The 16115-nt window shown below is 43.4% G+C and overlaps 2 protein-coding genes across 4 annotated transcripts; one reads left to right on the top strand and one right to left on the bottom strand.

Annotated features, from left to right (window-relative positions):
• Positions 1-39: 39 nt before the first annotated feature.
• On the bottom strand, positions 40-6145 carry LOC138835828 (heterogeneous nuclear ribonucleoprotein F-like). 3 transcript variants are annotated; one of them, XM_070034427.1, is made up of 2 exons: positions 6099-6145; positions 40-2150 (listed from the first exon to the last, which is right to left on the bottom strand). In XM_070034427.1, exon 2 carries the CDS (start codon positions 1902-1904, stop codon positions 657-659), a length of 1248 nt encoding a protein of 415 aa, XP_069890528.1. In that variant the 5' UTR covers positions 1905-2150; positions 6099-6145; the 3' UTR covers positions 40-656. The 3 variants fall into 3 exon arrangements, with proteins under 3 accessions (XP_069890528.1, XP_069890527.1, XP_069890526.1); XM_070034426.1 differs by lacking the exon at positions 6099-6145 and adding an exon at positions 5685-5968; XM_070034425.1 differs by lacking the exon at positions 6099-6145 and adding an exon at positions 5478-5660.
• Positions 6146-6408: 263 nt separating this feature from the next.
• On the top strand, positions 6409-15274 carry Cacybp (calcyclin binding protein). Its single transcript, XM_070034423.1, has 6 exons — positions 6409-6524; positions 9911-10127; positions 11113-11209; positions 11434-11533; positions 12907-13004; positions 14726-15274. The coding sequence occupies exons 1-6, from the start codon at positions 6504-6506 to the stop codon at positions 14880-14882; spliced, it is 690 nt and encodes a 229-aa protein (XP_069890524.1). The 5' UTR covers positions 6409-6503; the 3' UTR covers positions 14883-15274.
• Positions 15275-16115: the final 841 nt, after the last annotated feature.

Raw genomic sequence — 16115 nt, 5'->3', positions numbered from 1 at the left:
AATCAGACCTAATGTTTATAGCATATATACATATACATATTTTTTCATTGTGAAAAATTTTTTATTTTAAGAAAAAAATTCAGTTAACAAAAAAATTTAACAAGTTTCACTTAGCAAAATACACCCAAAAGGAAATCACAGTACAAAGAAAGCTTTAAGTCAAGGCCTCACCAATTCCTACAGTATTAGTATTGTGTCTCAATTCTCAAAACTAACTTTTAAAAAACTTAAAACTTAACCTAACCTAAAAGATATTAAATGAAAGTATAAACTAGAATGAACAAACATGAGAACTGCTGCTCGTTGATTAGGGATCTAGCACCTTTGAGATCTCCAAAAAGTACACGTCCCCACTGTGCTCCTGTGGGTGAAGATCCACCCTGCACATACTTCAACTACTTGAACTCAGATAACAGCACTCTGAAGTATACTAGCAAAAATGTTAATCAAGAAAAGTGGAAGAAAAAAGTTTTAGTTTATTCAATATCACATGCTAGAAGAAAAGTTTGCATGAAAAAACACTAAGTAATTTTTAAATCTATATTTCACAAACTCATGGTGTAAAATGGGTCCCACAGCTTCCTCTAGTATAAACTGCTTTTCACTGCTAACTGGCTGCCTGTGAAAATTCAATTAACTCAACTGCTCCTACAAAACTAGTCATACCCTCCCATGTTATCCTGACCGCTGTAGCCGGTCCCATAGCAACCGCTCACGGACTGGCTCTCTAGGCCACTATAGGTGGCCTGGGCAGCAGACACACCCATTTCCTGCATCACCTGGCTGCTATAAACCCCATTGCTGGTCCCTGTGGTTGAATTCAGGAAGAGTTCTATGTATCTGTGCTGCATGTTGGCCCTGTCTTTGGACATCGCCGCCACAGCTTCTTCATGGGTAGCAAACTCAACATCAGCCTCTCCTGTCACTCTTCCATCCGGGCCAATCTCAATATGAACTCTCACGGGGTTGAGAGGAGAGAAGAAGTTGTAAATGTCGTTCTCGGTGGCTTTGTAGGGCAGCCCTCTCATGTGGACGCAGTGGCCCGTGGTGCTCTGCACGGTGAACTCGCCGTCTCCATATCTATGGTCATACATTCCGGAGAGACAGTAGCTGAGGTCTCTCCCAAACAGGTCAGTGGTGAAGCCATAGCTGTCGCTGAGGCCACTATACTCCTCGTAGCCCCCATAGCCTGCACTGTAGGCGCTGGACCTCATCCGGTCCAGGCCTGCCTGCTTCACAATGCCCATGTATCTCCGGGCTGTGCCAGGCCGGTCGTAGGGCCCTGGTCGCTGTGCAGACATAAACTTGAGAGGCATATCTGAGTAGGACCTAACCTCCTCCTGACTGCTCTTGAACACTTCAATATAGCGGTGCCCTATTCTCTCCTTGTGCTTCCCTAGAGCCTTCTCAGCTAATTCCTGTGAGGCAAACTGCACGAAGGCCTCCCCTGTAATCTTGCCCTCAGCATTCACTGGCAATGTGATCCCATTTGGCACGATTTCCAACCCTGAGAAGAACTGAATGATTTCTTCCTTTGTGCATCCAAATGGGAGGCCCCGGAGCCGCACGAAGCCATCGTTGGCACAGTCAGCGCTGTTTGGGCCGCTGTGCTTCAACACCCAATCCATCTCGGTTCTATGTGACTTGAACACCTCGATGTACCGGTGGCCCATGCTTTCCCTGTCTTTTTTCAGGGCCAATTTTACATCATCTTGTGATTCAAGTTCAACAAAAGCCTCACCACTCTGCCTGCCTTCTCTAGTATAAATGAAATGGACACCTGCAACCCCATTGTGAATCGTGCAGTTGGAGAGAAAGTTCTGCACGTCCTCAATTGAGCAGGACCATGGCAAGCCACGGAGTTTGACCACAAAGCCTTCACCTCCCTCAGGGCCCAGCATCATGAACACTCGACAGGACAGATGTCAGACAAAGTTGAACACAGAGTTTTGTAGCTTAAAGAGCAGTCACAGAAGCCTTCAATGGGAGACAGTTATGGTAGGCAACAATTTGTCCACTAAGGTAGAACTAATTTCTACTTTTGTCAAACAAATATGGTTTAGGGCCAGAGAACCCTAGATTCCACCTGATGATTAAAAATGCAGAAGGCTCCGGGGAAAGTCCAGGTGCATCTTCTTTCAGTTCTTAACCTGAAACGGTACAAAGACATATTTTTAGTAATTGTGTTGTGTTTTTATGTGAACATTTACTAACCTAGCAGTGTTATTAGCTATTCTAGTCCCCATATAGATAAGAAAGAAAACAGAAGCCTCTGAGAATTTAAATAACTAGCCCCAACTCACAGATAAAATACAGAAGCCGTTATTTGCAATCAAGAATCTAAAGCCATTACTTAACATCTAGGGCTTGCTTCCTAAACTTGCTATGGTTAAGAATCACTTAGGGATGGACTAAAGAGATTAGGTAATCTGTGTTGTTAAATCAGTATTTACTGGTTACCTATTGTGTCATCTCCATTCTAAGTAAGATTAAAAATGAGGTAAACAGAGACAAATCTGTCTCTGTAGATCTTTGGTACTTAATTCTAGTACAGTTTAGCTGTACTAATTTTGGACTAGATGGTTCTATTATTGGGAGGAGGGATTGTAGGTGGGGGAAAAGTTGCCCTGTGCATTATAGAATGTTTAAGAGTTTATGGACCTTACCTATTAAATGCTAGTAGTGTTTTTTTTTTCCAATTGTGACAACCAAAAATGTCTCTCCAGACATTAATAAATATATGGGGGAGAAAGAACTGAGCACAACACAACATCCACAACTGCCCACAGACTACTGTAACAGGTAAGAGGAGGACAGAAACTGGTGAGGATGAAATTACTGAGATAGTTGGTAGGATGGTATTTTTATATGTAAACTTGGCCTAAACCTCCAGTTATTCAGTCAAAAAAAAAAAATGTTGCTGTGAAGGAATTTTGCACATATAATTAAAGCCCTAATCAGGGTCACTTTGAGTAAGGGAAAGATATCCTGGATAATCCACTTGGGCCCAATCAGTTGGAAGGTCTTAACAGCTAGCAGAGCAGGGGCTTCCTTTCTATCTAGCTTGTGTACTTCCCTCCCAGACTTCTGCTGGAGAAAAGCTTTAACCAGTTCAAAAGGACAGTCTGCCTATGATATTCCATTTGTCTACCTGGCCTACAAATTTTAGACCTGCTTAGCTAATTGCTACAACTGTGTAAGTCAATTTCTTATTCTCGCCCCTACAGATTCTGCTTCTCTGAACCTTAACTAAAGCAGCCTAGAAAAGCCAGACCGGTGGCACTTTTAGGCAGGGAAAAAGCAATAGCAGTCTTGGAGATGAGAAAACACCCAATGAGCTTAAGGATTAACAAAAATACCAGCATTTAAAGGGGGAAGAGGCTAGAAAGGAGAATGGTAGTAGCAGTGGAGAATGTGAGAAGTCTTTTTTGATTCCTCATATTCTGAAATAAGCCAGCAAGATTTGCTGTAAGATAGGACATAGACCCTGAGGCTAATTCCTCAGCCTAAGCAATTAAAAAGAATGAGGTGCTGTTCACACTCAGTACATTGGGGGGGGGGGGCATTTGTCCCTCTTAAGTACTTAAGTTTATGGCTATCAGTTGGACACTTAAAAACAAACTGAGGTATAATTTGTTACCAAGGAAAGGGAAAAGCTAAAATGGAATTTTTCCAATAGTAGAGAAGGCAAAAAAACTCGGCTTCCCAATTTCCACACAATTCATGGGAACCTAAATATCCAGGACAAAAGAGATCAGAGTTTCACAAACTCACAGTTTAGCAAAAAAGGCAAATAAAAGTTACTCCTGCTTAAAATACAGCAGAAACAGAAAAGCCTAACACATGGTTTTTCTAAGGGGGTTTATATTTCCTGAGCTGGGAAAACACATGTGTTCCTGTGCTCTACCAACCGCAACCCTTAATTATTAGACAATGGGCTTAGGATGGGTCTATTACCCAAAACATGGTTGAGTCTTACCATTATAAAACATGGAGACAAGTGGCCTGAGCTAACCCAAAATACCAGACATCAGGTCTTTAATTTTCTGATTCTCTACCTATTCAGAGCTCACAGCTTCTTACATCTAACATAAAGCAGACTACAGATAACCCTTATATATGTCTCACTATTCTTGTAACTTAAAACTAAAAAACTGGCAGAACTTGCTCAGATTTTTTCCTCCTGGTTCTTTTTAAATTCCTGCATTTGGCCCTTTTAATATTCATTATCTCTAACTTCCCCGTGGACACCTCTTATCTCTTCTGCTCAACTAACTTCAACGAAACTCACAGCCCTTAAGTTATTTCATGAACTAAGGGGTGGCTCACTATCGTTGCCCGGGTTAGTCTGCAACTCATGGGCTCATGTGATTCTTGTGCCTCGGCCTTCCACCAGACTTGTAACACTTTTATCACTTTGGAAAATCCCCTCCTAGGCCTTAAGTGTAACTACCAAAGAAGCTGGGCGCCGGTGGCTCATGCCCGTAACCCCAGGCTAGGCGGGAGGCGTGGGATCGGAAGATCGAAGTTCGAAGCCAGTACGTACGTACGTGCACACACGTGTACACACGTGTACACACACACACACACACACACACACACACACACACACACACACAGCCTCCAGCAAACTGCCCCACAGACTTATCTCCAATTAACCAGAAAAAAACCCAGAAGTGGAACTGTGGCCCAATAGGTGGCAGAGCACCGGTCTTGAGCGGAAGATCTTAAAGGGAGAGTGTGGCCCGGAGTCCTGGCCGCACAACCGGCCAAAAAAAAAGAAGAAAAAAAAAAAGGAAAAAAAAAACCCCAAAACTTTCCACCAAGAAAGATCCGCACACGCCTCAGCGCAGAGCTCAATGAAACCTCTCCGTAACGTACAACCACCTAGTTACCGATTCTAAAGCCAGAAAAACAATACTGGCGCCTCCCGAGCCCCCTAGTGGCTTCTCCCGGGGACTGCCCTCCCTCCCCGCCAGAGGCTACTTTCATTTTGAACACTCCGACCGCAGGGCAGCGGGCCGGAGACCTCGCTTCAACGGCACGAGACCCGCAGGAGCGAGGCTCGGGTCGGGCTTCTCTCCCCGGAGCCCCCGGGTGAGGCGGGGCGCCGGCGGCGGCGGCGGCGGCGGCGGGACGGGCTCGTCGCTTCCGCCCGGACGGGACTTCCGACTCCCCCGCCACCATCATGGCCCGCCAGCCTGCGGCTCCGCGGGCTCGCTAACGCTAATCGCCGCTCGGGGCGGGGGCTCCGAAGCCCGGTGGCGGCCGCCGCGGCCGCTCGCGGGGCTCACGTCGACGCTTCCGGTCGCGCTCCGGGCCGCCCCCGACGCCGCCCGAGAGTCAATCCTCTCAACGGCGGGGGTCGCCGGGGGGCGGCGCGGAGCGGGCCGCTGCTCGCAACCGGAAGGCAGAGCCCGGTCCCAGGAAAAAGGATCTCGCCGCCTTTCCTCCGAGAGTCGGCAGGCGCCACTTACATCGAATCCAAACCCAGGCGGGGACTAGACTCGCGGGAGGGTCCTAAAGGGGGGGAGCGCCGGCGCTGGAGACGCGTGCTTCAAACAGTTCGCGAACGGCGGGGCCCAAACTTCAGCCCCGGCGAGAGGAGCCGCAGGTCAGCCGCGCTAAGCCGGGTCGCGCTACGGAGCCGCGTCACGTGGCCACGCAGCCCCCCCGCTTCTTACCGCCGCCCGGTGATGACGCCACCACGTCGGCGACGCTCGGCGCGCGACGCCTCCAGCGCGCCAAAAACCACTGGAAATTAAAAAGTGTCTCCTTCAGGAATCCTCCGCCCGTAACATACTCGTCCCGTCCCGTCTCACTGGAACTAGGCTTCTCCTCCTCTCCCGCCCGCGTCTTGTCTTTGTTCTCTGGCTTCTCTGGGGGTTTTTTTTTTTGTCCTCCGCTCGCGGCGGCTGACTACCCTAAGATGGCCGCCCGGCCGGCCTGGTGTCGGAGAAGACGGAAACAGCCCACTCCCTAACCACTCCCCATTTCGACCCCACAGCGCTGCACGTTATTTCCGGGGCTGGGTTAAAGCAGCGGCTCCGCGCCGCGACTGCGCAGCAGGGCCAACGCGGTCAAAGGACGATACGCACAGTTAGTGGGGCGGGGAGGAAGCGGCCTCAGTCTTCTCGAACTGCTGGCTCGCTCGCGAGAGTTGAGCGTTGCTAGGAGGTTCGGCGAGAGGGCGGGGCCGCGCCGGGGGGCGGGGCCGCGCCGGGGGGCGGGGCCGCGCTGGGGGGCGGGGCCGGGGGGCCGGGGGCGGGGCCGAGGCGGGCGGGAGGGCGGCGGCGGCGGCCTCGCGAAGGTTCTAGAGGCGCCGCGTGCGGAGGGCGGGCCGCGGGCTCGCGCACGGCCGGGCGTACGCGAGGCGCGCGGGCGCTGCGTCTGGCGGCGGTCGGGGAGGGTCTCCGCTCGCGGTGGTCGCGCGCTGGGCGGCGTTTCCCGTTCGATCCGGTGCACGGCCGCAGGGTTCGCCTTCGGCCTGACCCGCCCGGACCATGGCTTCGGCTCTGGAGGAGGTAAGGGGTCCGGCGCGCCTCAGCCCCGCCGCTTCCCGCGCGGCCCGCGGCCCCCTCGGCCTTCCACGCCGTCCACCTGCGGGGGCCCGACGCGGGCGCCTCCGGCGGGGGGTCGGCGGGCGCCGGCCGCCGCCACGTTCTCCCGGGCCCTTCCCGCTCTCCTCTGCCGCCGGGGGGCCCGGCAGCCTCGCGGAAAAGCGGGGCCTCACCTGGTGGGGGAGCCGCTGCCCCGTGTGGGGGCTGTGTTGCCCCGGGCAGGTGAATGTGCCTCTCTGGGCGGTTAGTCGCCATTTCCTGAGACCGTTGACCGGAGACCCCGTTGGAGCGGTGCTCGGGGGACGCAGCCGGCCCCGGGCGTTACTTCAGCCTTTGGTTCCTCTGGCTCTGCGGCCCTGGGATGGAACCCGGGCCTCGCGGGCCGGCATCGCGCCCCGCCGCCCAGCCTCACCCTCCAGCACACGCGCCGTTTTCCCTTTTCAGTAACAGGAAAGTTAGTTACAATCAAGGGCAGGAAATGGACGGGCGCTGTTATTTTGTAGCTTCAGACAGGAAATAAATGAACTTTCTCTCGGAGACTTCGTTTGCTTCTTTACAAAATGGAACTTAATAACTTGGGTTGCTCTCCTTCGGGCCTGTGTACGATTGTACCCAGTGACCTGTCGGATGTCTAGGAAGTTTAAAAAAAAAAAAAAAGACTGCTTTAAATGCAGAAGAATCGAGGTTGTGCTGAAGCATGAATAATGGATGTCACCAGGCTACGTCTCCAGAGGCGGAGATGGCCTTACAGCCGTACGTATGAGTCGTTTAGAAAGTCACGGACTTTCAAAAAGACTCACATCAGAGACACTTGGCTTTCGGCGATAGGACTCAGCGTCTCACTTCAGTGGTTCTCGGTGTATTTGCTGTTGTGGGTCTACCACCAAGTTCCCCCACGTGTTCATCCCAGAAAGAAATCCAGGGTCCTTGACACAGTCACGCTTCCATTCACTCCAGCCCCTCCTGGCAATCCCAAATTTGTCTACTTTGTCTCTGAATTTGCTATTCCACGTGTTTCGTAGAAGTAAATTATGCGATCTGTGGCCTTTTTATGAACCACAGACAAACCCTCTTAATGGAGTGCTAGGCATCAGCATATTCTTTATAGTTAAGTAATATTCCATCATATGAAAACAGAACATTTTGTTTTTCTATTCATTAGCTGATGCACATTCGTTTGCCTGTTTTTGCAATTACAAATACTAGTGTGAATACTTGTGTACATGGGTTTTGGGGGGGTTTTTTTGGAGGGGACACAGTTTCAGTTCCTTGGGATATTCCTAAGAGTAGAATTGCTGGGTCATATGGTAAGTGCTAATGGTTCCTAAACTCATTTCTGTCATCCCTTCCTCCCCCCCCCCAAAAAAAAAAATTTATGAAGAGTCTGCTTTCTTCTCCACGTGCTCCTCATCATTGTTATTCCTGTGCTTTGGGGGTTTGGACTATGATCCTATCGGGGTGGATATGAAGTCCACTACTGTGCATCTGTTGTGTTTCCCTATGTGACTAAAGATGTTGATCATCTGTTCATGTGCTTGTGTCTCCTGAAAAGTTTCTTCAGGTCTTCTGCTCATTTTGAGGCAGTTTGTTTTCAAGGGCCCCTGTGAATAAGCAGGAAATGCCAAAGGGATAAAAGGGAGATACATTATTTACTTACAGAAAACAAATGCATGCCAAGAAGGCAAGGAAAATTACAGGATGAAGTAGATGTTAAAAGGCCACTCTAGGTCAAGTTTGTCTGCAGAAACTGCAGCAAAGGGATCAAATCTTTGCTTGGTTTCAGATCTGCAAACAGCTAAGGAATTGTTCTGCTGTAAGTTGGTTCAGTAGATAACTTGCCAGCGTTCTTTAAAGCCAAAACTAGCAGTGAAGAGGTGCTGGGAATGAGTGCCTAGAAAAAAAAGATTCCTACTCCAGTCAAAAAGCACAACTACTTATTTAGGTTTGGTACAATTCTGTTTGTATTGTTAAGTAAATCCATACTCTGGAAACAAAGTCATTTTGCACTTTAATATTTGTATTGTGTTAATATTAGAATCAACAGTTACTTATAATGAAAACATCTCGGTTTTCTGCTCAAAAGGTAAGTGTCAAAGTTTTTGTAGGGTAGTACTATGAGTTTTTCTTGGGAGCCCATATACAGAAGCTGGGCTTTAATTCCATATTATCTGTTACAAATGGGTGAAATGAAGGCATCTTTGGTAATGAATAGGCTATTAAGAAATGTTAAAGACTCAAATTCCCTTTATACTTAGTAATCTAACATTTGACTTATACTTAGTAATCTAACATTGACTTGATGTAAAACTAGTTTTCCAGCCAAATTTCCTAGTGTTAAGCCAGAGTGAATTATTTGGGAAGATTCTATTCATTTTATTCATTTATTGTAGTCATATCAGGACAATTGGGGAAATATTTAAGCCCATTAATTTTCTAGCCATGTCTCTATAGAACTTCATTAAAACGTTGCTTCAATCTCCAGAAAGTAGAAGACAATATATAGGTGATATTTTGCCATGAGACGTAGGCTTTTGTAGCATAACATCAGTTTCCAAGCGTGTGTTCGTGTTGGATTATGTGGCCAGGCACTTAATGTACGCAAGTCCTAGAGTCCTGACTGTTGAGACTGACCAATGTCTGGACAATATTTTTTTTTGGGGGGGGGTCCGGTCGCGGGGCCTGAACTCTGGGCCTGGGCGCTGTCCCTCAGCTCTTCAGCTTAAGGCTAGCGCTCTACCACTTGAGCCACAGAGCTACTTTCGGCTTTTTTCTTTTTGCTTATGTGGTGCTGAGGAATCGAACCCAGGCCCTCATGCATGCAAGGCAAGCGCTCTACCACTGAGCCACCTTCCCAGCCCTGAACAAGATTTTTGTTGTTGCTTTATTTTGGGTAGTATGGGGATTTGAAGTCAGGGCCTTCCACTTGTAGCCATTCTACCACTTGAGCCACTACATCCCCAACTTGAGACTTTTTTCTTAAGAGCAGATTTTTATTGTTACTATTATTATTAAATTTAAGCTTTTTTTAATGTGGTATATTTAGTATAGGAAGGTGAATGAGGACTGGCCACTGAAAGCAAGCATTCATTCCTCATTTTTTTTAATGATTTTGTTGTCATTATAAAGGTGATATACAGAGGACTTACAGTTAAAACAAAATGTTCTGAAACAAAGAAGAAACTGGAAGATATAGGCTTGTCACTTCATGATTAGTTTTCCTTTTAAAAACAAAGCAAAACTTGAGTTACTTACAATCCAACAGACTAATTAAATTTGCAACTCAATCCTAGAAAATTACATGAACTTAGTAATTTTTAATTTATCCTAATGTATGCTCTTTTTTAACATAGCTGCAGAAAGACCTAGAAGAAGTAAAGTCATTACTGGAAAAGTCCACTAGGAAAAGAGTACGTGATGCCCTTACAACTGAAAAATCTAAGATTGAGACAGAAATAAAGAACAAGATGCAACAGAAGTCACAGAAGAAATCACAAGTCGACAATGAAAAGCCAGCTGCCGTGGTTGCACCCATTACAACTGGATATACAGTGAAAATCAGTAATTACGGTATGACTTGCTTCCCTACATCTGATTCTTTTCTTCAAAGCACAAATTTCCCCCCCCCCCATGTTGTATGCTTTTTTGTGAAGTTTATGTACTTCACATATCAAGAGAATCATGTAGGCTACAGACAATTATAGTTTGAGAGTACATCCAGTTCTGTAAAGCAGAAATAGCTCTTCCCCCAATGTATAACTCTTGATGTATGCTTTCTGATATAAAGCTTTAGTATTTTCCATATTGAGAGAACTTGTATAGGCTAGAGACTTAGAATTTGCCAGTATATGTGGAAATTACATTTATTAGATGTTGGTAGGTTAGTCCACAGGTTTTAATGAAAAGTTGTTTTCATTTGTTTTGCTTTAAGCTACCTTAGTTCCCTGAGTATCTGTGAGTACAGGATGTACTGCCATGCCCAGCTTAATTATTAGAATCTTTAGCCAGAGTAGTGCTTCATCTATAGTCCCAACACTGGGAGGATGAAGGAAGAAGATCACAAATTTGCAGCCAGTGGGGCTCATAGAAGAGAACCTGCCTTCAAAACAAACAAAAAAGAAACATTAAAAGAGGGCTGGTAGTGTAGTTCAGTGGTAGATTACTTGCCTAGCATGTAAATGGTCTTGGTTCTCTTCCCAGTATGCAAAAATAAAACAAGTAACACTAATACTTTTATCCTGAGAAAAAGAGCAAGGGCCTTCTGTTCAGAAATGTGAAATTGAATCTTAAGTTCTACTTTTTGTTAGGTCAGATGCCTCATTTTGGGTATAGTACTTAAGTGTTTTGAGATTCAGATTCTCTAGGAAATTTGTTTTAACATTTCTGTTTTTCATATTTTACTGTTTTTATTATTTTTGTTTTACTTGTTTTTGTCTTTTTGGGTACTGGGGTATGTTACATTTGCTAAGCTTTGTCACTGAGCTACATCCCAGCCTAAATTTGCTGTTTTTAGAAAATGTCTTATTTCATGTCCTACCTTTGCTGTTGTTTCTAGGATGGGATCAGTCAGATAAGTTTGTGAAAATTTACATTACCTTAACTGGAGTTCATCAGGTTCCCACTGAGAATGTGCAGGTGCATTTCACAGACAGGTGAGTTCTTACCATCAGATTACCTTATCCTAGGGGCCCTTCTATGTAGTTTCTCAAGTTTCTGCTTAAATTTAGAATTAATTTTGCTGTATACATTCTTTGAAAAGGTGTGAAAATAATCTGGATAGCCAGATAAACATGCAAAAATGGATCTAGTGGCTTTTCTCCAGAACGAGTGTCTTTCATAAAACCAGACAGATAATATATTCACTTTTGTGTTGTAGGGCCTTTGATCTTTTGGTAAAGAATCTAAACGGGAAGAGTTACTCCATGATTGTGAACAACCTCTTGAAGCCCATCTCTGTAGAAGGCAGTTCAAGAAAAGTGAGTGTTCACTTTTTAAAATAATTTTTGAAAAAATAAAATAATATTTTGAAATCTCATTAAATTGAACCTGGCTGAGTTGAGATGAACTAAAATTTCTTCGGTATATCAGGAATCAGGAACTGCAGCCTGTTTTATAAACAACGTTACTGGCAGAAAACCATTCTTACGTATTCTGTTGTGTTTGGCTGCTTTCACATTGAAATGGAAAAGCTTAGAAGCTGCAAACAGGTCATTATAGCCCTAGGAACCTAGAATATTTATACTTAATCTTTACGAAGAGTTTGCCAATGCACCTGAATGATAACAGGTTATAAGAATAGTTCAGCTTCATCAACTCTGATTCTGTTTTCACATTTGTATGATTGTATTTATTTCATATACTGGAATGACATACTGAAAAAGAGTATATGCACTGTGAAATGCTTAAATTGTAGGTATTATTGGGTACACTATGTATACTGGTTTTTATTTTCTGCCAGTACTGGGGTTTGAACTCAAGGTGTTTGGCATTTTTACTCATAGCTGGTACTCTACAACTTTAAGCTTTTATATCTGGCTTTTTGCTGGCTAATTGGAAATAGTCAGGCAGATTTGAATGTCTGAGCTGGTTCTGAACCTCAGATCAGTAGCTAAGATTATAGGTGTGAGCCACCAATGCCCTCCTCTCTGTGTACATTTTTTATAGATAAAGGAGATCTTAAAAGTGTTGTAGAAGGTATACAAACAGTCCAACTTTTATGATTCATGCTGTTCACTAATTTAACCAATCCTTTCTATTCAGTTTGAATGAACGCAGTTTAGTGAGTCAGTATATAGTTATGCTATACTGCTGTTATGTAACAAATATTAAAATTTATTTTGATTAGCTTGCCTCTCATTGCAAGTCTTATCTACAGTACCATATTTGAAGAAGTACTCTAACTCCTAGAAATGTATCTTCCTTTCTTGCCTTCCAGACACTTCACCCTGTATTATCTTTTCCTAAATTAACTGAACCTCAGTCCTCCTTTTCTTAAAACATGCCAAAATTTTTGCCTCTTGGAACCACTCCACCTGCTTATAGTTTGTCCTAGAATGTCTTCCTTCTGGATCTTAAGTTTGTATTTCATCTCTGAGAAGCCTTCCTAATGAAGTTTTTTCTACCAACCACAACTCTTACCCATTTCCTCTTAATAGTATTTATTAGTGATGAAAGGTATTATTCGGGTTTTGAAGTCTTCCCCTTTGATGATTTTCAGATTCTGCTTTAATTTTATAAAAGTACTACTAGTGCTTAGAGTAAGGCTTACACACATTAGGAGATGGATTAATTTATAGTTACTATTTTCTAAATGTTGATGCCTAATCTCCGTGTTGTTCTCCACATCCAGGTCAAAACGGATACAGTTCTTATCTTATGCAAAAAGAAAGCAGAAAATGTACGATGGGATTACTTGACTCAAGTTGAAAAGGAGTGCAAAGAGAAGGAGTGAGTTTACTTTCATTTGTTTAAAGGTCTTTAATTTTTGGCTGAGGTTATAGTTTCACTTTATGTATAACAAGAGCTGCCCAGTCTGATTTGACCGTCGGCCTCTTGATGTCCACTAGTCTCATTGACTTATATATCCGCTTTTAACTTTCTTTGTCCTTTTCCCCTCCAGTACGGGAGTTTAAACTAGGGTCTGGTACTTAGCTAGGCAGATAGTCTATCTACTGAACCATAACTTTACACTATTTATTACTGAGAAAGGGTCTCCCTGAGTCTGCCTTCACTACAATCCTATTTTTCACTGTAATCATAGCGAGATGACAGATGTGTATCATCATACTCAGCTTTTTCCATTGAGATGGCATCTGACTTTTGCTTGGGCCAGCCTGGAAAACTGAGGATCAATCTCAGCCTCCCAAGTACCTAGGATTATAGACTTGAATCAAGGGTGCCAACCAGCAAGTTGATTTTTAAAATACATGGAATCTGCTCTTGAGTACTGGTTTCTCATACCTGGATACACTGATACTTCTAGATACTTACCCTTTTTTTTTTTTTTTTTTTAATAGTGTACTTAGCCTATCCTTAATAATTTGTTTTAGGAGTTCCTGAAAGGTTCTTGTATCCATGTGTGTTTTTCTTTTATTTAAGATTCCTTAGATATGAGTTGTTTTTTTTAAGACAGTAAAACAAGGTATCTAACTCAGGCTGGGATTCGAACTTGAGAATTTTGCCTGTCACTTGAATAGTGGGATTACAGGTATTAAAAAAAACCTGGCTGTTTATTTCCCTTAACATGTTTAATATTCAGATACTTCTATATCAGTTTTGCTTTTTCTCCTGCTAGTTGGTGGTATACTGCATTGAGGAATGTAGCTATTCATACTTAGGATTTCCATTGGGAAGTGGTTGGCTAGAGCTAAGCTTTTAAAATTTAAAATCTAGACAGATGTACCTGAGTCTAGGACCCTGTGTTAACTATATTTCCAGTATATAATCTAGCAATTGATGGGTTAAATGAGTACTAATTAAATAAAAAGCTAGCAGGGTATGGTAGCATGGGCCCGAATTACACCACTGGGGGCAGAAGAACTGTGTTAGAAGCCGGCCTGGGCTGTATCATGAAGACCTGTTTCAAGAAAAGAAGGTAAAGGTATTGGCTATTTGGCTATTTATTCAACTAAAATTCAATGAATTTATTGGCCACAGTGTTTGAAAACTTTGAAAATATATACTATTAAAAATTGTCAGAGCCGGGCGCTGGTGGCTCTCGCCTGTAATCCTAGCTACTCAGGAGGCTGAGATCTGAGGATCACGGTTCAAAGCCAGCCCGGGCAGGAGAGACCGTGAGACTCCTATCTCCAATAAACCACCAGAAAACCGGAAGTGGCGCTGTAGCTCAAGTGGTAGAGCGCTCGCCTTGAGCTGAAGAGCTGAGGGACAGCACCCAGGCCCAGAGTTCAAGCCCATGACCGACAAAAAAAAAAAAAAAAAATTGTCAGAAAAGTAATTTACCATCTAACATTTTGGTGACCACTCTTTTCCTGTACTGTGTTACAACAGGAATGTATTTTCATTAAGCTAAATTTGTGCGCTAATTGTGAATTGCTTGTATACTCTGGCTCTCTCTTGTCCCTTACCCCAAAGTTTCCTGTTAGTTAGCTTGAAATTGTATCTTTCCATGCTTTGGTTTCTCCATTGTAGTGTTTTCTCTTTAACAGAAAGCCTTCTTATGACACTGAAGCAGACCCTAGTGAGGGATTAATGAACGTGCTAAAGAAAATTTATGAAGATGGAGATGATGATATGAAACGCACCATTAATAAAGCCTGGGTGGAATCAAGAGAGAAGCAAGCCAAAGGAGACCCAGAATTTTGAGACTTTTAAATCCTTTTGGGACTGTGATGTGGAAATACTGGTGTTTCCAATAATGGAATGTTGGCATATACAGATTGGGCAGATGGTATTTACACAGCCTTCTAAGTAAAGGCAGTGAATTCTCCATTTCTTACTGGAGGATTTATTTAAATAAAATATGCTTATTAAACACTTCCTCCAAAGATGCTTTCATTAGTATCCTGGTTATTTTTTTAAGAAGGGGTTGGGTATATGGCAGTCTCATTTAAATAAATTTTGCCTAAGGAATATGCTACATTACATGTATTTTTGTTTAGCTAGGAAGTGGAAAACAGTAGTTGCATGCCGGTGAGTTACTGACACTACTTCCCACTAATGTAAGAATAAGATTAAAATCAAAAGTTTGCATAAAATTCAAATGTGTTTGAAAGTTGTTACAGAACATTCCATGTTAAAGCAATGTGTATACTATAAACTACAGTGTACTAAGTAATCAATTATAGAATTGAAACAATAGAAACTTTACAAGAAATGCCAAGTATCTTTGTACATTGCAGTATATAACAATACTAAAACACATAATGCCTTTATAGTTATAGTGCTAGCACATAAACCAGTGGAACAGAAGAGAGTACATATTGGAAGATTTAGAATGCAGTTAAGAGCCACACTTTTTAAAACTGGAAAAGATGGTATTTAAATGATAAGCCAAGGATACATTCAAAACATCAAAGATCTAAAACTAATACAAGTACTAGAAGAAATGAGAGGAATTCCACTGCAACCAACAACTACTTTTGAGTTCAAACCTGGAAGGAATATTTATATTGCAAGAAAAAATGTAACAACTAAAAACTGAGAATTCCAAAAACTTGGGATTCCAAAGATTATGAATAGTTCATTTAAAAAGACATGTATGTGATCTTTAACATTAAAAAGATGTTCATGTTGTTGAGAAAATAGTAAAAAAACCACACTGTTCTTTGGCAAGACTCCAGGAGTTTCAGATACTGAATGTAGTTTTGAAGCTGTGGGGAAAGGAGGGACACGTACGTGGCAACAGAATAAAAAGTTTAAAGATGGAAAAGTTGTTTGGTAATGTCCATAATTACATGTTCGCTTACCCTGACTCAAAATTCTAGGAACTATGCAAAAGATGAACTATGCAGGTTAGAAATAGCCACATAACTATTTTGGAGGACTAACTGAATATAGTTTGGTATTCACAAATCAAGATTTTTTTTATATACTAAG

This window comes from Dipodomys merriami, unplaced genomic scaffold (genome assembly GCF_024711535.1).
Source record: "Dipodomys merriami isolate MVZ:Mamm:240054 unplaced genomic scaffold, mDipMer1.0.p SCAF_24, whole genome shotgun sequence".
NCBI lineage: Eukaryota > Metazoa > Chordata > Mammalia > Rodentia > Heteromyidae > Dipodomys > Dipodomys merriami.
This window is presented reverse-complemented; position numbering and strand designations above follow the sequence as displayed.